Here is a 24,043-nt window from a genome sequence, read left to right as displayed (position 1 = left end):
TGCTGCTATCCTTGTGTCACATGACATGACACCACCCAGTCCACCCTGCCTGCCTGCTCTTGACCTCTCTTGTGTCCTCTCCATTGCTTTGGATGGTTGGTTACAGGTATTCACTTCCTCCTTGCACACACGTATTCTATTTTGCTCCTACTGATGTTTATTCCTCTTCTCTCCACATCATACCTCCACCTCTCCAGGCTCTCTTCCACCTTCTCCTTACTCACTATAGATCACAATGTCGTCTACTAGCCCTTCACCTGGGCCCTTAGTTCCAGATATGTTTCATTTATTTCATGAGAAAATTATAAATAAAAAACAAAGTTTAGTTAACTGTGACAAATTTCCACTAAACTATTTTGCATTTGTACTTTTAAAATTGTTTGCTGATTATATTAAGTTTATAGCAAATTCATACGGTATTATAATGGTTCTCATGAATGGTTTAAACATAAAAAATATACCTGCTTCTTAATAATAATAATAATAATAAGTATTTAAATATAAGAAAAACATCTATACACATATCTAGACAGAATTCATCTAGTAGTTATAGCGTCCAAGTAGTCATAACTGTTTAAAACACCAAAACCTTCAAATGTAAACATACAGTGAGTATATTGATCTGAGGCAGGTATTTAACAAACAGTTACAAAATTACTGAGTGACTCTACTCTCACCTCAGAGAGCAGTCTAAAATGTCAACAAATTTACTTAAAAAGTAAAGTATTTGATATTTGCATTTTCATAACCGAATCAAACACAGAATATATTGATATCACTAATAAGTAGCGTTAAATTACAGCAATCCAAGACAGTCATGCAATGATTACCCTGTTCCTCAGTGAGTATTAATAAATTCACACAATAGCAAAGTACTGAGTACAAGTAGTGAGACAAATAAAACAGATTTTTCATTTTGGTTGTGATGCTAAGTAATATTTCAGTGTTACATTGTGGATATCATCCTTTTAACACACCAATAAACAGCTACACTGAATGATGCTGTGTCTGTCTTGAACCTTAATTCACATATGCTTCTATTTTACCAAGAAGCTCAGATGCTTTGTTCAGTGCCAGAATTTCATTCTCTGATCTGAACTGTTCATTTGGGATGTGGGGATATGGATGGCAGTTGGGATATTGAGTCTTTTTGGGATCCACTCCGAGCGTCTGCAGGTTTTTCACAATCTCAGGCAGATCTCTCAGTTGGGGGCTGTAGAAGGAAACTTGTGCAGCAGTGGCTGAAATTGAGCTGCTTTTGGGATGTTGTCCATTTTTTTTATAACATGCTGCTATGAGAGACTTTTCCACTGCTTGATGGACCTTAAACAGACACCACTCTGTGCTCCCTCCACCAGTGCCTTTGTGAGCTGCACTGAGATCACAGCGAGCCTGTCTACACCAGCGTCTGGCCTCCTCTCTGTCCGGCCTTGGGACATTTTGATTGTGGGTCCAGAAGTTGTAGGAATGGAAGCCCCTAGAGAATCTCTCTCGACCATTCCTGTGATACCTGGCCTCCTGATTCCACTGCTGATAGAAGTCTCTGAAATTTGTGTTTCTGCTTGACATGCCTACAGCTTTGCCTTTGCTGAGCTCATCAATTCGATTCTGTAAATATTTGAATGCCTCATTGGCGAGACACTCACTATCAGGATTTTTGTCAGGATGCCATCTAAGGTACAGTCTCTTGATGGCTTTGTGTCTTTCCTCCTCAGGAAGCTTCCAGATCTCTGCTAAACATTTGTCAATTTCCCTTTTAGCTTCCTCGACAGAGGCTGGTAAGGAATTTGTTGATGGTTGAGAAGAATGTGGCAAAGCTCCTGCCAGTGGTTCCAACTCCATGCAAGTTCTCTGTACTCGTTTTAGCATATTTTCCTGTGGTTTTGGTTCTGTGAAAGTTCTCTCTTTTGATTTTACCTTCTTTTCTCGTTTAAACTGAAACAGATCAATGCAGCTGACTTCAATGGGGTCATCTTCTCCAAATTCTATTTTGTATCTCCATAAATATCGTCCATTGTGACCAGGCAGTTCTTCATCAATAACTGCATAAATGTATTTGTCATGAATGCTGTAGCCAACATATTCCCCCTCTTCAAAGTTATTGAGGATGTTCATGTCCAAACAATCATGCCATTCCTCTGGAATTTCTGTCCCAGGAGCTGCTGGACTGAAAGAGGAGCTTTCATTTTCAGCACTGTCATGGATCTGATGTTTAGCCAGAGTTTTCCGAACATCTTGCAGATCATCGCACAAGAGAAGTTGTCCGAGTACTGGAAGGTGATCTGATGCAATTCTGTTCCCTAAAAGAACATTAATCTCCTTTGTCAGGGTCATGATGACTTCATTTATTACCTTGTGAGCCATGTCATCATTGTGCTTTAAGTAAAAGGTGCACCCTTCTTCCCCTCGTTCCACAGAAACATCAGTTTCTTCATCAGTTTTGGGCAGTGGCTGTTTATTAAGCCAGAGGCTTGTTTCCAGGGTTTTGCAGCAGACAATCCGTATACTACCAAAAGTCTTCTCACACATATTAGCAGCATCTTCTTGTGTTATTTTGCCTTGAGACTGCGCTCTAATAAGACAAATTAGTCCATGTCTAAATGCTCTTGAGGAGAGATGTTCATCAAACCATCCACTAAATTCACAGCCAGTCCCAAGTTCACAAAGCTGCATATTTTTTTCCACCACTCTTTCCTCTGTGAGCTGAGACAGCATTTTTGGCTGGAAATTCTGAGGCAGCAGTTGCAGCAGCTGGTGATGTTTGTACTTGTCATTTCCCAAATGACATTCACTGAGTTTCTCAAGCAGCAGGAACTTGTTCTCCAGCGCTTCTTCTAACCTTCTGGTCTCAAACGCTGTGTCGTTGTAGTAGAGTGTGGCTGATGGGTATAATTTACCATCTACTGCAGGAAGATACAAAATCCCAACATACTGATCAAGGGTCTGGTTTCCCTGAGCTCTGATTAACTTAAACAAATGCTCAACAGCTCGTTTCACAGTTATCAGCTGGTTTGAGTGTAGTTTTTGTTTGTCACGGGAATCAGCATAAACTGCTGCCAAAACATTACAATACTGCTCTGCAGTAGCTTCGTTCTTCACACCGATTTTCTTAAAGAATGGTGCATACATTACATCTTCTGGAGTAATCTTGTACAGATATGGTCTGAAGTCCAGATCATCAGAGAGTGAGAGACACACATCATCAGCCCTCACAAGTTGTGTGCCTTTTTCAACCAACACAACAGGAAGACCAGCCAGCTGGTTTCTTTCAAAGCTATTTTTCTGCAGGTAGGCATAAGAACTTCTGAACACTTTAGCTCGTGTTTTGATCAGCTGTTCAGTTTGACATGGTGACTGACAGATGTTTCTTATGTTACTGGTTACACAGTTAGGAGGAGGTTCTTCATGAGCTCCTGCATTTTTCATCATCTGCATAAGTTTCTGTTCTTTATAAACTGGTAGGTCTATAATTGGCATTGAGGACCAAATCAAATCCTGATGGTCAGGATGCTTTTCAATCAGAGATCCTCTGATTTTAACAGTAGTTCCTTCAGTAGCAAATGGTTGGTGGTAGTTGGACAGTTCTTTTTGAATTGTCACTGGAAAAATGAATTTGATGTCAGCAATGCTCTCCAGCAACCTTTCATTTTTGTCTTTCTCATCACACACTTTATTCAAGGCTTCCTTGAAAAGTAACAATGATTTAAATTTCAGCTCTTCAAGTTTTCCGTTTCCTTTTGCTTCTGATTCTAACTGGTTTGCAAACTGTATTATCTCATCCTTTGAGACAATATGTTTCATTCCAAGTTCTCTGAACAGCTTTTTTGCTTGTTGCTCTATAGAATAATCTCCTTCACACAGCTTAGTCCAAAATCTCTCAGGCACAAATCTCTCTTGGGGCAACATTCGTTTGTACAGCTCCACACGCTCATCATAGTAGTATGATGCAGGCTGCAGTCTACCTTGAGAACTGCGAATCAGTTTCACTGTCTTTAGTGTGGAGATGATATTTTCCTTGTCATTCAAAGAATAATGTAGTGACAGCAAAAGTTTGAGGCTGTTAAGAATCTGTTGCTCTGAGAGTTTGTGTACAGCAGGCAGAATGAACTTCATGAAATACTCCAAATCATTCAGGACTGGAATTTTGAGTGTTGCTGACAGTGTGTAGTTCTCAGAGTTGTTCTTGAGAAAAATGCTGTTGCTGTTGGGCAGATTGAACAAATCTGGAAATCTCACTGAATATTTGATGTTGAGGACATAAACCTGTTTAGGTCCATCTATCCTTACTCGTTGACCCTGTGTTGTTTCAAATATTGGTAAGGATTTGAGCTTCTTCTTATAGTCTTGGTTGCCTTCGGACTTGGATAATCCAGACTGCAGGAAGATCTGAAACTCTCTCATTTCTTTACTTGAAAGGCGAGAAAACTCTGAGTGATTAATTTCATAGACCTGGTTCAACACTGAGCTTTCATCATTCACATCTAGAAGTTCATGACGTAGATATGAATATATGTCTCGGTCAGAGAAGTATCCACGATCGAGCATCATAAAACCAAGTTTAAAGAGGATGCCTGATATGTGTTTGTCTTCATGTGAGGGAACCACAACACTTGACATGTGTTTCATTGTTTGCACTAAGTGCTTGTTGTTTAACCTTGGACACACAACAGGTAAAATGCAGCAGTTGCTGAAGAGTTTCCTCACATCAGTTAATGGAGGAGTTTGGTTATTGTCTCTAGATATTGGTGGTTTAATTTCACTCATTATGAACATCCAAAGTGATTTCAACCACTTCAACATTGACTCATTTGGGACATGAAGACCACTGTATGGATCAACTTCACAGTCCTGAAGAAGATGCTGAATTAATGGTTTCAGATATTTCTCTGAGCAAGACAATGTTATTTTTTTGATGAGGTTTAAGTATTGGAGAAGCTCAGTGTGCTCTTTGTTGGTCTGATAATCTGCAAACTGGTCCTCGTAGCCATGGAAGAGTTTTTCATACCATGATATCCACTTGGGTGATTCTGAGTTGAACACTCTCAAAACTTTATCACTTGTCAGAAGAAGTGGAAGCCCATTGAGTAAATTGGGATTGTCCTGCGTGACCTTTTGTGAGGAGAAATCTTTTAAACAAAATCTCAAGAGCTCTGAACATCGTGACTCATCCCTGATCAAAGTGGCACTTATGGGTAAAGGTAAATCCTTGTCTGTTTGGGTTGGATCATTGAGAGACTTTGCTCGTAGGAAAGTCTGCACAGTGGAGGGACTGACCTCTTTCACTTCAACACCAGCAGATTTGAAACTTTTCCAAATCCTCTGCATATTTATGGAATAAGGAACAAGTTTCATTCCAAGATCTTCCAAAATGACATTCAGCTTGTAAGTCTCTGAGATTGTCAGGTAAAGTGCTTCAGTTGAGTCTGTTTCACTGACATTACACCAATCAAATGAGTACTCTTTAATGTCTGCAATTATACGGACTGAGCTCTTCATCACTGGGATTACATCAAGTCCCTTTTCTTTAATTGATCTGTACACCTCATGTATCATTTCATGCCAGTCCAGACCAATATCTTGGGACACAGTTGGCCAAAAACACAAGTATTCAGTCCTTAAACATGGTTCAATATTTGAAAGAGAAACTTTCTTGACTGCAATGCTGCACCTGATGTAATGCAGGAGATCTGCATACAGCGGAGCAATGACGTTCTGTTTCAAAGACTCATTCCAGTTTGATTTCAGACTTTGGCCGTCTTCTTTCCAAAGGCTTCTCCTTGAAGAATCAACCTCAAAGTTTCCATTGACGTGTACTGGCAGACCAGTTTTCCCTGGCAAAGGAAGTGAACAAAAGGCTTCTCCTATAAAATCCTTGTAGCCCTTTCGTGTTCACACGTGCTGCTATTGCTGCTTGGGGAAGTTTGTCTGATAGTTTTAATTCACAGCTGTCTTTGAAGGAACCAAACTGTTCAGCAACAATCCATTTACTTTGTCTTTTTGAGGTGGAAATCATGGTTTCATAGAAAGTCTTGTGTGGTGTTGTTGGTTTGTCTGATTGTAGTGCATTTTGTAGATGTTTTACAAAATAATCTTTTTCTTCCCGACTTGTTTGTGGCAGATTTTTTTCAACCTCAAAGATGGTTTTAAGTTCTCCTGAATCTTCATTGATTTTATGAACTTTGATTTTGCAGATGTTTTTCAGAAACAGAATTAATCCTTCAGAATCTGCAGACAGGACAGAAAACAGCTCTTCCATGTCCTGCTCAGTGACTTCTTGCTGTGATATTTTGGAGGTGTTTGCACTGGCACCCATCCTCAGAGGTAATCTGAACATGGTGCCCTTTTTAAGATAAAACTTGTCTGGAAGAAAGGATTTGTAGACATCTATGTACATTTTCTTGAAAGTATCAGCTAGTCTATAGCCAATGCCAGCTCTTGGTTTATTTGAATGACTTTCAATATATTTTTGATTGGGGTCAGAAATGCAAAGCTTTTCATCTCCTGTAAGGATTGAAGGACAGTCAGTCAGATGGTAAACAGAGTTGAATCCAATGCCGTACTTCCCTATCTTTCCTGGAGAGTTGTGCTTTCCTCCCTCTCCCAGCTGCTGAATTCCCTTAATGTCAGCATCAGAAAACACTTTGTTGTTGAACACACACAGTGCTGGACCCTGCAGATTGTTCCACTTCTTTCCAAATGTTTTTACTTTGCCATGTTGTCTTTTGTCCCAGATTAAATGAATTTCTGTTGCTTCTGCATCATCAGCATTTTGGATCAGCTCTTTGAGGATATCCTTCTTTGATGGATAGGCTGAAATTATGTTTTTAATTCGAACAGCTAATGCTTCATGCTGCTGAAACTCAAAAGCAAATGGTAACATGTCATTAACTATGTGGTTTTCCAGAGTATAATGTCTGGTTGTTTTGATTCCAAGGTGACGAGCCATGTCACGTGGGATATTTTTGTGACATAATGTGACACTTGAAGTGAGTGGCATCCATGGGCTGTCATTGTAAAACAGTTCACTTGCAGGTTGCAACACCCCATATTCGCTGGGTATCAGACAATCATCTGTTGCCATTTCACCTTCAAATATTCCTTTGCTTAAAATTGTGAGACACACTGACAGATCACTCTTTGGCAGGGGCTTGTTTCCATGTAGAGCTTTTAATTCCTGCAGCACAGTTAGAAGCTGAGTGGCTGTGAATTGTTTTTCAACACCTAAACTTTCCCAGAGATTCCTGAAACTTGTGAAGGCAGCTGGAAGTACATGGAGATAAGGCTTTGCTTCAAGTTGCGCACTCTCAGCTACATGACTGACATTCACAAATGTGTCTCCAGTGAGGATGAATGGGAATGATTTTGCCTGTTGTGAAATGTAAGTGGCATTTCCAGAGTCACAGATCCACTGATCTAGAAACTTATAGCACTCAGATGCTATTTTGTGAAGCATGAATCTGTCAGTGGAGCGAGCTTGTTTGCTTGCTTGGTGCAGCTGCTGAAGCACCGTCTCTGGCTTTGGAGTGGTGTGAACTCCCAAAATCTGTAGGACTGGATCAGTGTTGTGTATTTTCAGATTAGTATGATCTAACACTGGTTGAGTCATATTAACGAGTAGGGAGCATTGGTCACTAAAAACATCAGTGGGCCTTTTAAGTGTTACATTTCCTTCCATTTTTGTATCACAGGGGGAAAATGCTGGGAGAAATGTAGTTGTCTGCAGTGTTTTCCAGTGGTGAGAGTCTTTATCATGTATGTAATTCTTCATCAGTTCAAGAAGGCACTTCAAATGCACAAATGCTTTCTTTTTGTCAATGCTCCAGGTTTTATTAATTGTGCCTGCTTTCTCTGTGATGTCTTCCAATGGGAGATGATCATTTGCCATTCCGAGATCCAGCAAACGCTGAATCCTTTCAGGGGAGCTAAAGTCATTTTTGGTTCCACCAAGCAAGCGCCCCTCCTCTTCTTCAAAAAGACAGGCCACTTTCCCTGTTGGGTTCACAAGTTTCCTAATGTATTGGAGCTGTCCACCCTTTGTGGGTATGCATGGATAGCAGAGCAACAACTTGTCAGTTTCTTTGAGATGAAGATCAATAGCATGTAGCACAAGGGTGTCTCTACTCTTAGGGTCCATGGTAGTTAGGTTATTGAACACTGCTTCTTGGTAGAACTTCTCCCAGTTCCATGTCCTGTTTTGTAAAACCTTTTCTAGACCGGCCTGTTTGAAGCTATTTCTCAGCCACAGTGGAAGAGGAACAACATGGTTTGGTCCTTTTACATATTTTTGACACACTTGTACTGCAAGGTCACCAATCTCTTCATCATTTCCAATACTCTCATGTAGAAATATGGCATTGTTCATTGAGAACCACTGTTCTCCATCACTAAAGAGCTCTGGACCAGCAGAGTCATGGGCAATGGTCGAGTAAAATGCATCCACCAAAGGCTTGAAAGCTTCAGTCACTTTCTCCCTATCAGGCCAAAAAGTGTGATAACAGTAACTCACCAGCTGCTTGTTTTCAGACATTTTCTTTAGTGCCTTGAGTACAGTAACATATGATGTCACTACTGCATCCTGAAGAAGAGCTTTGTTCCAGTCATTTTTCACTCCAGTTTCCCACAGACCTTTTCGGTTGCTTGTCACAGCAAATGTGCCATTTACATTGACTGGAAGACCTGTTTGAATGGGAAGAGGAAGGAAGCAAAATGCCTGTCCAATCAGGTCTGTTTGTAATGTTGTGTATTTTCCAGTTTCTGGATCATTTTGCAAAGGCACAGCAATCCCCCCGATGGGCAAAGAGAAACTGGCTTGATTGTTTTTGTGAAGGGCCATTTCCAAGGACTGATGTGTCCCAAAGCAGTTGTACAGGAGCCAGAACTGAACTTCAGATACATCAGACTGCTGACTGGATATTTTCACTATGCTGACTGTGCAGCATTCAATCAGGTTTTTGCATTTGCCATCAAGGTTCATCAGTGATTTCTCACCTTGACGCTGCTTGGACACACCGGTCTCATCAGGAATCTCCATTGCACTCACAGTGGTTTTGGACACAGAGAAGATGGTTTCTATTTCATTGTCTCGTGGTGGAGCTGATACAGTGTTTGAGATATTTTGGAGGGATAATGAATTGATGTTTTTCAAAAAAAGCAGGTGAGTTTGTGAATTCTTAGAAAAGTGCTGTTGAAAAGTGAGGATACTGCATTTGTCATACACCTTTGTGCTTAGTTCTGATTTGAGAGCCTCTTCTTCACTTCTGAAAGGCAGTTTGATCAGAGTGCCTGGATAGGGTTCAGGAGGAGTTTTTCTGGTAAAGTTACAGTCAAAAATGTTTTCATATGATCCAAACTGGCCAGGAAAACAATGAAAGAGTTGCTGTTGAGAGAGATCCAGCTTGATTCCAGGATTTGTTTTGAGTTTGATGTGCTTTGTGAGGTGAGTTACATTTGGATCAAGTATGAGAAGTGTGCTGCCACTAAGGATGGAGGGGACATCTGTCACATGATACACAGTGTTGAATCCAAGTCCAAATTTCCCAATTTTTTCCACTTTGTTCTCCTTCGAGGCTGAGCCAACTCTGACAATATTTTTCCAGTCCTCAGCTGTGAACTGTTCATTATTAAAAGCCCAAAGACAGGGTCCCTGACAAAGGGCCATGTCAGGGTCAATAAGGCTGTCAGGGGCATCTTTGTGGACTCTGTAATCCACCAAGAACCTACAGACACCTGCTCCAGCATCCTCTGCATTTTGAATGAGCTCTTTGAAGATGTCACTTTCTTCATCATACTCTTTAAGGATGTTTTTTATCCTCGTTGTTATTGGCTCAGATTGTCCACACTGTTCTATCCCTATCACCTCTGGAGAGAGGATGTGGGTGCTAAGAAATTGAATGTCCAGCCATTCAGCTGCTGCTTTTGGGATTTCCTCATGTATGACATAAATTCCCTCTTGGTTAAAGTTTAGTTCTTTCAGTCCATTTTTGCTTACATCACAGAAAACAGCTGCTGATCGTGGTTTTAGGGTAAACTGTCCTCCCTCTACAATGACTGGCACTGGGATGTCATCCTGAACTCTCTTCTTCTCTTTCCACAGCCAGTTAAGAATTTCTATTGACACTTTGACCTCTGAGGAATTTGCAAACGGTTGTGTTCTTGCCTTAATTGTTTGTTGGACTGAATGAAGAATACCCAGAATTTCTTCATTTGAAAGCACTGTTCTCAGGCCAAACTTCTGGAACAACTTCTTGTATGGTAGAAATTCATTTGGTACCTTCCCAATGTAAGAACTCAGATCGAAATTTTGTGGGTAGTCAAGAACCAGATCCTGGGGTGCAACAAACTGGTTGTGGGCCCACAGCCAACAGGTCTTCTTGTCCATTTTTGCTGAAAATTCAGAGATGTTGTCCTGCATGTGTTTGTAAATGCTGTGTAACTGCCTTTTGAAATCCACATCTGTGTCAGGATCAGCCATTTGCTGTGCCTTTGATTTCAAGACTGACAGATTCTCCATGACTTTATCAGGTGGAGGTTGGTCTTTGAGGCCAAGTCTGCTGCTAACTCTGTCACTGAGCTTCCCTACCAGAGGCATTACATGGCCAACAAGGTCCTTGTACACAGAATGTCTTATTTCATCTGGACAGAACAAACAATAGTTCTGAGAGTCGTCACTGAACTGTTTGTTATTTCCAGGTTGTTCACATGGGACCCATTTTAGCCTTTTGAGGCGATGAAGTTGTTCATGAGAAAACTTTGACAGTAGATCATTAGTATCCACCATTTCCAGGAGAACCTGAGCTCTTCTCAGAGCCTCAGTTTGTGAGTCCACACATAGTTTGTCAATCAGGTTGGCAGCATGTAGCAAATGTTCAGGTGAGACATCTTTCTCTTTGTTCAGTAATCCAACTTCTGTTAGGCTTTCCAGCACCTGCAGTGAATGAGTGTATGAAGGTGGGGGGAAGGAGTCTGACTCAAAGATGATTTTAAAAGATTGAATTCTTGGATCAAAAAGGTTTGAGGCCATCTTCAGCTGTCCATTCACCTCAATGAAGCTCAAGTCCTTACAGCTGCATTTCAAGGCCTGGTTTTGAGAGAAAAGCACCTTACCATGCTGTAAGATCCAAGTCATCATTTTCTCAGTGTCTTCACTGCTAAAAGCCCCTTTCTTGATACAGTCAACAAGAACATTGGCTGCTTCAGCTGTGTCCAAGAGATGAACTTTGAGCAGCTGCAGCAGTCTGCGGTCAGCCTCAGTAGCACACTGGACTATGGAATCAGGCACAGGGAGCTCTGTTGGTACCGTCAGGCCTGAGATCAGAAGCACAGCTTGTTTTGATTGAGCTGCAACACTGAATCCTTTCATGGTTTGAAACAAAGGCAACTTTAAGAGAAAATCTTTCTCTTTATGTGAAAGAGAATCCAGATGAGACAGATAATCTTTCAGTTCTTCTCGTGCTGTGTGAGAGGCAGATGTGAGTTCTGTGATCAGATACTGGAAATCTAAGTTAATCAAGACCTTCATAACACTCCTTGGAGATGGGAACAGCACATAAGAGTCAAGATCTTCATGCTTCAGCCACTCATTTCCTCTCACCACTGTGCCACCAACTTTGTTTACCAGCTGAGCTATTTGGTCTGGCAAAATCAACTGCTTGCTTTTCTGAAAGATCAGGGTTGTGTTGTGCTTTAGTTTTGCTACTGATACAGTCTGACTGTCAGACAGGGGACTGACTGGTATTAGAGGTATTTCAATGAAACAACTTAACTCATTAAAATGAATGTTGAGAAACCTCCAGAATTCTTGGAACCAGTCTAAAGGTGGATGCTGACTGTTGCTGTTGTCCCATGTAACAAGGTCCTTCTGTGTCTGCTTCCAGTCTTGTGGCAAATACCTCCTTGTATATTCAGCCACGTGGGAAGCATCAATGTTGATGACCTTGAAGAAATCTGAAGAGCAGATTAAAAGAAATAAAGAAAGGTTAGAATAAATGTGTTGTGCTAAAATTTGTAGATGTCACATGCAAATGACTCTGAGATCTTTGCATTTTATAAAATGACTTTGACCTACTTCTTCTGGCCAGTTCTTTTAGATGGGCACTGCAGGCTGGACTGAGACTGTGTGGGATGAAGAGGTGTTTGCAGAATGGCAGCAAGACTCTGCACAAAAGATGAAATAAAAATAAAGACAGTCATTATAGTGACTTTATAATGATATTTCTGCCTGTGGATTTTTCCAGCATCTAATGATAATTATAGTGCAACATTCACAGGTAAATCATATATTTATATTATTTGGATGTCTAAATAGACAGCTCCATGCCATTTCAGTCACAATTAAAATGTGACAATGTCCTCAAACACCAGATTATGTATGCTTCATCTTGCTTCACTTTTGTCACTTCATCAGTAGTGACAGTGAGAGTGCTAGTTTTGGTTATATGCAACAAAATATGAGAAACCAGACCAAATAACATATATGGATGGCAACTTCAGTCATAATAATTATAAGATTTATTTGAAATGTTCATAGATGTATGAAAACTGTACCTTGGAAATTCATTGCTGTCAATCAAAGCAGTGTCTTCCTCTCTGTTTGTAAAAGATCTGAAAGAGCCGTCACTGAGTGGAAGGAGTTGAAGATTCTCAAGTTCTTTGTATTGTTCATCACCCAAAATGTACTCCAAAAGACAGAATTTGTCATCTTTAGTGATGTTATGCACACCAGTCCTGTGGAGAATGTTCCTGAGGAATGCTGGAGTCGCATGTTTTAGGGTAGTGGGGTTTGGGTAGGCCTCATTTATAGCCCTTGCAACAGCAGCCGGTAAAGTGACGAGATTTTCTCCACAGGAAACCAAAGTACTTTTAATGGCAGACAATATGTTGGTGCTTGTTGGGCCATTGCAGGGGAAAACAGCGTCTAATGGAGTGATAAACTGTCTTTCATCTTTGGCAAGAGAGAGGACAGCCGTGTTCTGTCTAAATAAGTGATGAAATACATCCAGAGTGAGAGCATGCCATTTGTCTTTGTGCTGCATTTGAGAGACATCTGGCCACAGATCATACACAGAGGAGACAGGGAGAACAGATTCTTGGGCAAATTTAACGGCATCTCGAATGATCATGATGTATGCTTGTGGGAACACCTTCTTCATGAGCATTTCATTCCACAAAGCATGGTCATCATGTCTCTGGTCTTCCTCTTGCCACTTGATGTGTCTTCTATTGTCAGTGAGGCCAAAGCATGCATTGACATAAACTGGGAGTCGTGTCTTATTGGAGTCATTGTTTGGAAGGGGGAGAAAGCAGCTCAGTCTGCTCTGGCTACAGTCCCTCTTCTCACCACAGGGGAATGCCAAGTCAACTTGAGGTAAAAAGCTCAACTTTTTTGCGAGCAAATCAAGATCTTCTGCATTGCCTTCTTTCATGGTGCACGTAGTCAGAAGCCACTTTGTCTCTTTTTCATCTTCTGAATTCACAGTTATAACTTTGAACCTTGTTTGACCCCCAATGACTGACTCATCTTCTGACTTTAAAACAACATCTGTGGGGACGGAGGACTTCACTTTAATTCTGGTGTTAACAGCTCCATCTACATTAATATGAATCAAGGACACGGAGGTGACACTTTTCAAGAAGAGAAGGCTCAACTCTGCATCTGCAATGAAGCTATCAAAAAGCTCAACCACCTTATCTGAGTCGTACAGATTATCAGAGATTTCTGACGCCTCATTGCGTAAAGGAAATCTGAAAACTGTCCCATCAAAGTGCTGATCCTCCACGACAACTTTTGACCACTCTTGTCTGCATACAAGTGAAACTATATCTCTAAATGGCTGGAACTGATCACCCGTGTTCATCAGAGCTTCTTGGTCTTCAGCATCCTCCAGAGACCACCAAAACCCTCCATTTCTTTCCCCAAATATTTTTTCTTGGGGATCCATCATGCCAAGATGCCCTGAACTGAATATACTCGGCACATCTGTGGACAAAGTAAAGATATTTCCCTGTTAACTGTTTATCTTCTCAAAAAATAAATAAAAATAAAAATAAAAATACTGCTCATACAAGCACAATAAATACACATTGTTCCACCTGTTATGTGGTAAACAGAGTTGAAGCCAATTCCAAACCTCCCGACTTTGTTTGGGTCATCACGCTTCACACTCCTTCCAGCCATCTGAATTCCTTCCCAGTCTTCATCAGTGAATGCAGCATTGTTGTAGGCATAGAGAGCAGGACCTTTACAAAAACAAAACATCCTCATGGGTTATGCTTAAGGTATGCTTAGGGTATCTATTAGTTAGTGATGCATTCTCTGGAAAAACTATTTTGATCTCTATCCCAACATGCATGGAATGAGATTTTGGAAAACAAAGCCAACATAAAAAAAAAAGTAATTCCAAAGTAATTCCCCTCAGATTTCCATGTTAAAATACCTGACAACCTGGTACAAGTTTAAATCGTATTAAGCCATAGAGCTGCAAGCATACTTATTATCATGGTCAATTTAAGCATAGTTCCATTTTCTACACCATTCAGTAGTAGAAAAAGATCTGGCAGTTCAGTTTTTATAGGTACATTTGGTTTTCACTAGCAAAACTTAGCATTCAATATCATAGTGAATCGCATTGGCAGTAGCTATTTCACCAAGTAACATAACTTTGCAGGATCTGCCTCTCACACAAACACTGTATTTGCATAAGTGTAGGAATGTGTAGGTAAACACCTTCAGCAGCAAAATCAGTAAGACCTGTATAATTTATAAAGGTTGTAATGTAAACGTTTTCTTGTATCACCACTGTCTTTAAGTAAACTACATGTAAAAAGATATTGGTCTCTGAAAGCAGCTCTGCACTGGCTGCACTGCTTTTCAAAATATATGGATAACAACAGGATGGCCATTGTTAAATTCACAAGCAAAGTAAGGACATCAGATCATCAGATGGTCATTTTTGCTGACAGTCTGGTGGCATGAAAAATTGATCTCAACCTCTCTAAAAGTGTTCACTCAGGATTCACACAGATACACTTTTATCTTGCCATTAATATCTAATTGATAACTTAGTGCTGGCAGAGAAACAGCCAAAGTATTTGAGCTGTCATCACAAGTACAATAAGAGCATCTTGTTGATTCTGATTATTTTTGCAGGTTTTGCTTTGTTTTGTGGATTCATGAAGAAATGTAGAATTCATTCTAGCTTAGTTATTTTCTTGTACTGTTAAGCACCTCTTTATGGTGTGGTGATCATTAGTGATAAGACATGACTGAGCATATGCAACCTAAGACCCACTATCACTGAAAACAGAAATAACTTCTTACATAGAAAATCAAAAATAACAAAACTTAATTAGACAACTGGGCATGCAGTTTGCTTTTTGTTTTCATTTTTATTTTCTTTACAATTTACTTACTTTACTTACTTCCCAGTGCCTGTAGTACCTTCAAAATTTAATGCCGCTGACAGCCAAAATGTCAAAGCTCAGGATTCAGAACTGTGCATAAACCAATGTATGACATCACATCTTTTATATAGTCTATTATCAAAATCCACTTGCACTGGGCTTCCCAAGAAACTCCCCCTAAGAAATTTTTGATGTGGAAAAATATGAAAAATAAATAAATAAATAAATCCAAAAACAATTTGATTCAGGAGATTGTCAAGCTGGATGCTCTTCTTGGAAAGCAGAATGTACAAATTCAAAAAAACCACAAACTCAGGCAGACATATTTAATTGGAGATGGTTGTTGCTTATTGGTTTGATCACTTTAATGGAAAAAAATAAATAAATAACAATGGTTTTGAAAAAGATATTTCTGTTATTCAGTGATACCTTGGTATTTTCCCAGTTCTTTAGTCCAAAGACTCTCAGTCTCATAGCTTCGCTCATCATGGATGAAAACCACTTCTGTGGCTCGAGCATCATCTGCATTTTGAATCAGCTCCTGTTGACAAATAAAAACCATTAAAAGAGAACAGCAATACAAAGCACCCACTGACACAGTTCTATGCAGGAAGCTGGTAGATCTTTCTAACAGCAGGAATTTTCACTAATTGTAGCAGGAAAAGTAACATGAACAATGGACCAGCATGCACAATACCAAACCCTGAAACTGACTCATCTAAATAACCTCTTAAATAATTACTCTTTTCAGTTTCCTGCTTTCATATCAAAATGTCTACAGTGAAAAGGTCTGTTTCAGTCTAACACTCAGTCCAGTCATATACACTCACTGGACAATTTGTTAGGTACACCTGTTCAACTGATTGTTAATGCAAATGTCTCATCAGTCAATCACATGGCTTGTAGACATGGCCCAGATGACTAGCTGAATTTAAACAGAGCATCAGAAAGAAAGATGATTTAAGTGATTTTGAATGTGGGATGGTTGTTGGTGTGGGAGGGAGGTGTTCACAAACTGTACTTGATTTGATATCATATACGCGCCCCAAAGCTTTATTACATTATTGACTCTATTTTTTGTTAAATTTAGCTTGTTTTAATTGTATAGCTTTCATTGCAGTTACCTAAATCATTGCATCTTTGGTATGACACTGTTTACTGTACACTGTTCATTCTTACCTGCCACAACAAAGTGAACATTATTTATTACCATCTCTCAGTTATTCTTTGTTCTCCAGTATACAGTGACAAACAAGTGTTTTCAATTTTGTTAAATGATCATTATTTCTGTCGATCTAACTCTGTTATAATATTGAGGGCTATGTTTACTTTAGTGTTGAACTGTACTGCATTAAGTCTAATATTTTGTCTGCCTTAATGACATAGACAGGGCACCTGATAAAATGCCAGCTTGATATGGACAGTTGCACAAGAACAACAGTGTGAAGGGTCCAATGTGCAAACCCTACAAAATCTGTGACATCTGATTGAACTAGAATTATAGCCATGCTGTAGTTATGCCTCCACCAAACAGTCAAGTTTACATCCATATTTCCATTTTAACTGGATCTGTTCCTCATCTGGCCCTGTGACATGCTGGCTACCTGCCCCGGGTGTACTCTGCCTCTCGCCCTATGATAGCTGGGATAGGCTCCAGGTTTTAGAACAACATATGCTCCTGGTGGATGGATGGATGGGGCTTTTCTTTCAGAAAGACAATGCTAAACTGCATACTTCATTCAATACAACAGCATGGTTTTAGGCTGCCTGCAGTCCAAACCTTTCATCAGCAGAGTATTATTCTAAGTATTTTAAGTAAATAAGTATTATCTGAAGTAAATGTTATGTGTTTCTGACAGAACATTATACCAACCTTCAAAATTTGTCCACCATCTGGATATCGACGTAGAATATCTTTCAGGTAGTCAATGAAGGGCGGTGCTGTGGCCCCAAAGGAAGTCCTAAACAAAGCAGCAGCATAAAAGAGAAACAAGCTAGAGTCTGCAGTCAAATCAAACCAGGTGAGTTCTCCTTATGCAGTGATAATAGTAAGGATAAGGATGAGAGCTAAGTTAGAAAAGCACATGTACATATTTGATATTTCTAGCCATGAAGTTCTTTACTTCAGATTCGAGCTAATACTTTGTGATGGAATTAAATGATATGGAACCTGTTAATGTGGTAAAAGCTGTCAACACAAACCAGCCTGAGGAGACTCTGGTGCATCTAATTATTGACACTGGCATCCCTCCATGACTCTGTATAAAGTGTTTATATTGTTGAACTGCATCATTGTACTATTGTGAACTTCTTCAGTACTTCCCCTGTAATCATCTATTTGATTACAAAAAGAAGCTGAGGCTGCCACAGATAATGTGACATAGCAAATGTGCGTTGTTACATAAATCACACATTGGGTCATGATGTTGAAAGTCTAAATTAGAAAATGTTTTACTGGCATACATTGTATAATTGACTTGAGAGCAAAATGACTTAATAATGACTTTTTTTCCTGCTCTGTTTCTACACTATGTTCAGACTAAGAGATAAACAGCTGTGTTATTGCTGAAAATATGTTCAGGCCCTAATTTCTTTCAACCAGAGGAAACTGACCAGTAGTTATGAGATAAATAAAGAATCTGAACTATGGGCGCCCGGGTGGCTTAGTGGTAAAGCCGGCGACCACATACATATGCCGTTTGCGGTGCGGGCGGGCGGGTTCCTGTCTCCCTCTACTGCCAATAAAAGGCACTGTGGCCAAAAATGCAAAAAAAAAAAAAAAAGAAAGAGAATCTGATCTATTAGCAGAATCAAAAATGGCATTAGTGCCAAAATCCTATTATTATTATTGTCATCTTTACTCAAGATGTAGGAGAACAGGGACCACCTCTGACTGTATACATTAAAGTAAAAAAAAAAAAAGGGAGTAACTCACCGGGCTTTTTTCTTTGCTTTCAGACTCATCATTCCAGAGTGGGTTGCTGTAAGAAAGTCAGAATACCGTGACAGCAAACTTACTGCCATGTGAAAAAGTTAAAAATAGGTAAATGGAACCTCAGGTGAACACCAACACATGATATATTACACTAAGTCATTATTTAGTTATCAAAAGCGAAGCCAAAATGCATTCGCAGTCTGTAAAAAACTCACGTACATCCTTACTGCTTTTACCGGAATCAACAAGTAATTAGCAGCGCCCGGGTGCTGCTAATCAAACATTTGATTAATTGGAAAACACTCAAGACAGCTGCTAATTTTCCCTGGGAAAGGGCATCGACCAAAATGGATAAGTTTGACCAAAATGCACAGAACCAAACTTTCAGTAAGCCAAACGCAGCATATCAGCACAAACACCTCATACCAGAACATGCACGGTGGTGGAGGGGGGATGATTTGGGCTTGTTTTGTAGCTACAGGACCTGGGCACCTTGCTGTCATTGAGTTGACCATGAATTCCTCTAGATCAGATAACTGAGATAATTTTGTGATGATATTAAAGGTTTGTTAACATTTATAATATTTAGAAACACAGGTAAACCTGTTGCTTAGTTTACAAAGCAGGCTAACTGCGCTTTCTTCAAACCTCAGAAAACACGAAAAAAACCCAAAACAAAACAAAACAAAACAAAAAAAACCTACCAGTCCTCTTCTATATTTTAGAGGTTTTCTGGTTTTCTTCAGATGCTCTGATCATTTTTGCTGAGTAACCCTGTAGTACACTGGAATATATTCACAGTGAATTAACAATAATTTATAAGTAATTTAGCCTTAATTCTGAGGGACATGACTGAACAACCAACAGCATTAGAGCTGCGGTTGATGATGCCCACTGAAAATGCTCCTGTGAGTCCTCTTTGTTGATCTGATACTCCCAGGCATCTGTACTTTAAATAACAGCAAAGGAGTAAATACAATCAGATAAATGCAGAACTCAATAAGAAAATAATATATATGGAATTTGATAAAAGTACAGAAAATATTTATTCAAACAGAAAGTAAATTAACCTATTAATATTTGTATTCCATGAATACATTGTTTAAAATAACCGTTCTGTGTGTATTTCCCTTTTTAACCTTATTACTTAGCTAGCAGCCTACCGAAATACCACAATAAACTAAATACATAAAAATCACAGTACCTCAGTCATAATGGTGAAGGGTCCTAGCGGGTCCAGAGAAACTAGTGATGCTGCGTCAGCCTGCTGTTTATAAAGGCTGCTGATGTCCAATCACAGCAGCGCTTCTTCACTGAATTCTGTCATCTCTTTAGAAACGAAACCGACTGGAACAGAAGCGACAAATCCACGACAGGATTTCCTCCGATTTGCTGGATGAAACGAAACTTTGTGAGCACCGTTGTTCTAGATGATGATGATGATGATGATGATGATGCAGTTTCTTCTTGCAGGAAAACAGAGGAAATGCAACCCACAGTTGTTTTTACTTAATAAGATAAGTACTTAAATTCAAGTACAGTTCTTAGGAAGGATGAACAATCTGTGTTTGCTACTTGCATCCTCAGATATCCTTCGTATTGCTTAAGGCACGGTCTGTAACAGTTGGTAGGCTGCTAGTATACTTGACTGTTATATTTGCATGTCTCTCACGATCGTCTGTTTGATCCATAAAGAGTGTAACTGAATGAGATAGTCTGATCAAACTCACAGCATCTTCTTCAGCTAGCCCAAAACAGATTTAGCCTTGCTGGGACAAAAGAAAGAAGCCCATTAACTACAGGTCCTCACAGACTGACTGGACGAACTGGTCCTCTATATCAAAAAGGCACCCTCATTTATAGAATCCATCATTCAAAAATCATTTCCAGTGGACCAGCTTCTAGATATCTAGATCTCACACAGATTACAGCGTATGTCTGTGTGATTTTCACCATAATATGATGCTCTAAAATCACAGTATTTAATTTTTTAAGGTGATCTATTTCATTCATGCTAGACTTCTTTTTCTCACATTCAGTTGCAAATTGTGAACCTGTCCTGTGTCTGTACATGCCCGGTGGTAGCAGAGGAAAAGCTCTCACATAGCCCTCACTCAGCACCACCTTCAGCTGCAGAGTAAATGTTGCAATCTGTTTGCAGGTTAGCTGTTGGTTAAGAAAATTTAGGAGAATGATGGGAGGACTGGGAAAAGTCCAGAGTGAATGACAATAATTTGCCAACAAATTGTCGCAATCCCAAATCTGACTGTGAATCTGTGCAATGATTCAGACAAACAATAGAAAGTTCTTGTTAAAAGCTTGAGGGCATTTCATTTGAAAGAGTGAATGATGTCACTGGACAGCATGTGTATGTGTTCAACGAGAAGAAAAAAACAAGTGAAAAGGGTGCAAAGGAGAGTGATTTAATACTTTCAGTTACTGGAAAATGAAATAGTCATATAGATATATTGATGGATTGAGTCAACAAACTGACAAAAGGTAACACTACCACTGAATCCATCATTAACAAATTTTATTTAAATGGACTGTAGAAAGAAACCCCTTAATCACCAATGATTTGTGTAACGCTGTTTCATGTTTTTCTCCCATCTTTAATCACTGGATTTTATTTTATTTTGCTGCTTGGTCATTTTAGGAGTCAAGTCACAAAGTCATCTGAGATTTTCAGAGAGCAGAACTTTTACACCTTGTGACCCACATTAAGCTCATTTCTGTGTGCATAATGGGGGACCTGTTGTGCTCATTTCCATCTTCATATCATAGACCCCACAAGAGTAGGTATGCATCATTCACAGTGTGGACCTGATCAAGCTGCCAAGTGGCAAAATGAGGAGGTCACAATTCTAAAAGGCATTTTGAAATGTGAAGTGCATTTATTTTTTCCACCAAAAAGATGCAAGAAAATACAGTTTCCATAGACAGACTCAGACACCAGTGTATAAATATACAGTGTAACAGGCCCCGTTACAGCGGGCGTGCAGACAGATTACACTCCTGTAAAACGGGAGAAATAATGAGCAGAAGAAAACGTGCTGCCATTCGCCTGGTCAGTCTTGCCAGAATTTATTCACAAAAAATAAACATGTTTCTTTTGTCACTTACTTCAGCCACAATTCTGTTTCTTCACTGTTCAGTCCATTAACAATGTTGACATTTAAGGGCACATACCAATACAAATAAAATTAAAAGAAAGAAGGAAAAATATACTTTTCACATGAACAAAAATAGAAAAGAATGCATATCATCATGTTAAATGACCAATTATAAAGGAAGTATCTTAAATCCCTTTTCAGATAATGTACTTTTAACATTTGTTGACAATGCCCACATTAGCTTTCTGGCTTTGTATGTTCTCAGGTAAGTTAGCTCCTGACAGTATTCAAATGGCAATCTTATTAAGGACCTCAGACCGGCTTAACATATCTTACAAACGTACTACACATAAAGACTTAAAACAGAAAAACTAAGTAGACAGGAACTGTTAACATGACTGGATTGGAGCCTTATGAGAGAGCGGGAGCATGTGATCATTGCCCACGTTCCTAGCTTTTAGCTGTTAGCTCAGTGTGGCAGACCTGGAGTAGCTCAAGCACTTAGAGTCAAATACATTACACATTATGACATTACATTTCAACACAGCATGAAACACCACAGGATCAACTTCGTAGTGTTTATCTATCAGTTTGTTTGTGCTTCTGAAAACATTACTGACCTGTAAAACAGGAGAAATAATGAGCAGAAGAAAACGTGCTGCCGTTCGCCTGGTCAGTCTTGCCAGAATGACAAGCTTACGCCGGCTAAGGCAACTCCTTTCCGGCAGGCATTCTGCTGCCCTCTACTGTCCATAGTGACACACAGTCGCTTGCAGCACAGCGCTTGGGAGACTTATTAAATCTCATGTTATTTGTACACAAACCGTGTGAAAGATACAAGATTTTATACATATAATCAAACTTAATTCACAAATGTGACCACATATTCGTGTGGGTCACAACAGCATTTACATAAAACCATTTCCCAAACTATTTGCAACCTCCAGCCATATTTATAAACCCCAAATGCCCAATAAAAACAAATAAATATGAGTGTATACTAATAAATACATCTAAACAGTAAAACCAAACACTCCTGTACCTCCTACCCACTTAATGTTCTCCTTCCAGATCTAATAGTTTGCACTTTAGGGGAATTCTTTTCTCCGAACACCTTGGGAGAATGTAGGAAAGGGAGAGGTAAGTTTGTGTAGTGATATCTCATATTTCACTGTTTTCCTTCATGTTAGCGCAAGTCTTTATTAATAAAGCAGCTATCTACTAATAATACAATATGTTTGCTAATTCACAGCTTGTCAAGAACCTGGGCCGCACGACCATGACAAAAAGGGGAGATGGACAGACGTGCAACTTAAAAGGTTGTTTATTTTAGATTAAAGGAACACAGGCATAACTTAAACTAACCATGATATGTGTGGTCAGTACAATCAGTGGTGTTAGTGAGTGTATGAGTGAAGAAATGGTGAATGCAATGCTGTCAAGTGTAAGCAGCCAAACCAAAAGCCAAAGTATCAACTGATCTGTGAGAACTTATATAGAGCAGTGGCACACATTGGACCCAGGTGTTGCCAGTGTCATTGATTGGCAAACAACCCACTCCAGCCCTCTAGTGCTTGCAGGAGAGCTGCTACACAACTAGGTCAAAATGAAGGTAGGGCAGAGTGGGTCGTCACACAGCTCAACAGCAGCATGCAACATGAGTGAGTGAGTCAGCTACCATCCAACATGCAAAACACCCAAGTGTGTATTCATTTCATCCATATTCTAATATGTGCCAATTATGAGTGCACTGATATATGACTTTTATGTATGAATATCTGCATCAATAAAACATTCACAGCCATTCTGGCTCATGACATGTTACATCATGCAGTAGATGTAACACTGACCAAACTGAATGTGTGTGTGTGTGTGTGTGTGTGTGTGTGTTGGGACATGCCCAGAACACCTCACCCAAGAGGCGGCCAGGAGGCATCCTAATTAGATGCCGAGCCATCTCAACTGGCTCCTTTTGATGTGGAGGAGCAGCAGTTCTACTCTGAGCCCCCCCCGGATGGCCGCACTCCTCACCTTATCTCTAAGGGAGAGGCCAGCCGCCCTTCAAAGGAAACTCATTTCTGCCGCTTGTATTCGCAATCTTATTCTTTCGGTCACTACCCAACACTCGTGACCATAGGTGAGGGTAGGAACGTAGATCGACTGGTAAATCGACAGCTTCGCACTTTTAGACTAAGCTCCCTCTTCACCACGACAGACCGGTGCAGCATCCACATCACTGCAGAAGCCGCCCCAATCCGTCTGTCGATCTCCCGCTCCCTTCTCTCGTAACTCGTGAACAAGACCCTGAGATACTTGAACTCCTCCACTTGGGGCATGGACTCGTCTCTGAGCCGGAGAGGGCACTCCACCCTTTTCCGGTTGAGGACCATGGCCTCAGACTTAGAGGTGCTGATTCTCATGCCAGCCACTTCACACTCGGCTGTTTTGCTTCTTCCTTTATTAGTTTCATTTGGTTCACCTGTTGTGCCCTAGCGTTTCCTATTGCCTGATTACCTAATGTGTATTTAAGCCCCAGTTTTCTTCTGTTCTTTGTCGTGTCGTCTTCGTCGCCTCCGTTTGTGTGTGTTCTCCGTCT

General features: G+C 40.0%; 1 protein-coding gene across 1 annotated transcript; it reads right to left on the bottom strand.

The window, feature by feature from the left end:
- Window positions 1–784: 784 nt before the first annotated feature.
- LOC115800258 (sacsin-like) lies at window positions 785–18,363 on the bottom strand. Its single transcript, XM_030757504.1, is given in 8 exon segments — window positions 785–5,878; window positions 5,880–11,943; window positions 12,065–12,153; window positions 12,544–13,975; window positions 14,089–14,235; window positions 15,829–15,940; window positions 17,273–17,360; window positions 18,335–18,363. Coding segments are annotated over 8 exon segments (12,819 nt in total). The 3' UTR covers window positions 785–1,020.
- Between the last annotated feature and the right edge of the window lie 5,680 nt (window positions 18,364–24,043).

The sequence above is a fragment of the Archocentrus centrarchus genome, chromosome 21 (genome assembly GCF_007364275.1).
Source record: "Archocentrus centrarchus isolate MPI-CPG fArcCen1 chromosome 21, fArcCen1, whole genome shotgun sequence".
In the NCBI taxonomy this organism is placed as follows: domain Eukaryota; kingdom Metazoa; phylum Chordata; class Actinopteri; order Cichliformes; family Cichlidae; genus Archocentrus; species Archocentrus centrarchus.
This window is presented reverse-complemented; position numbering and strand designations above follow the sequence as displayed.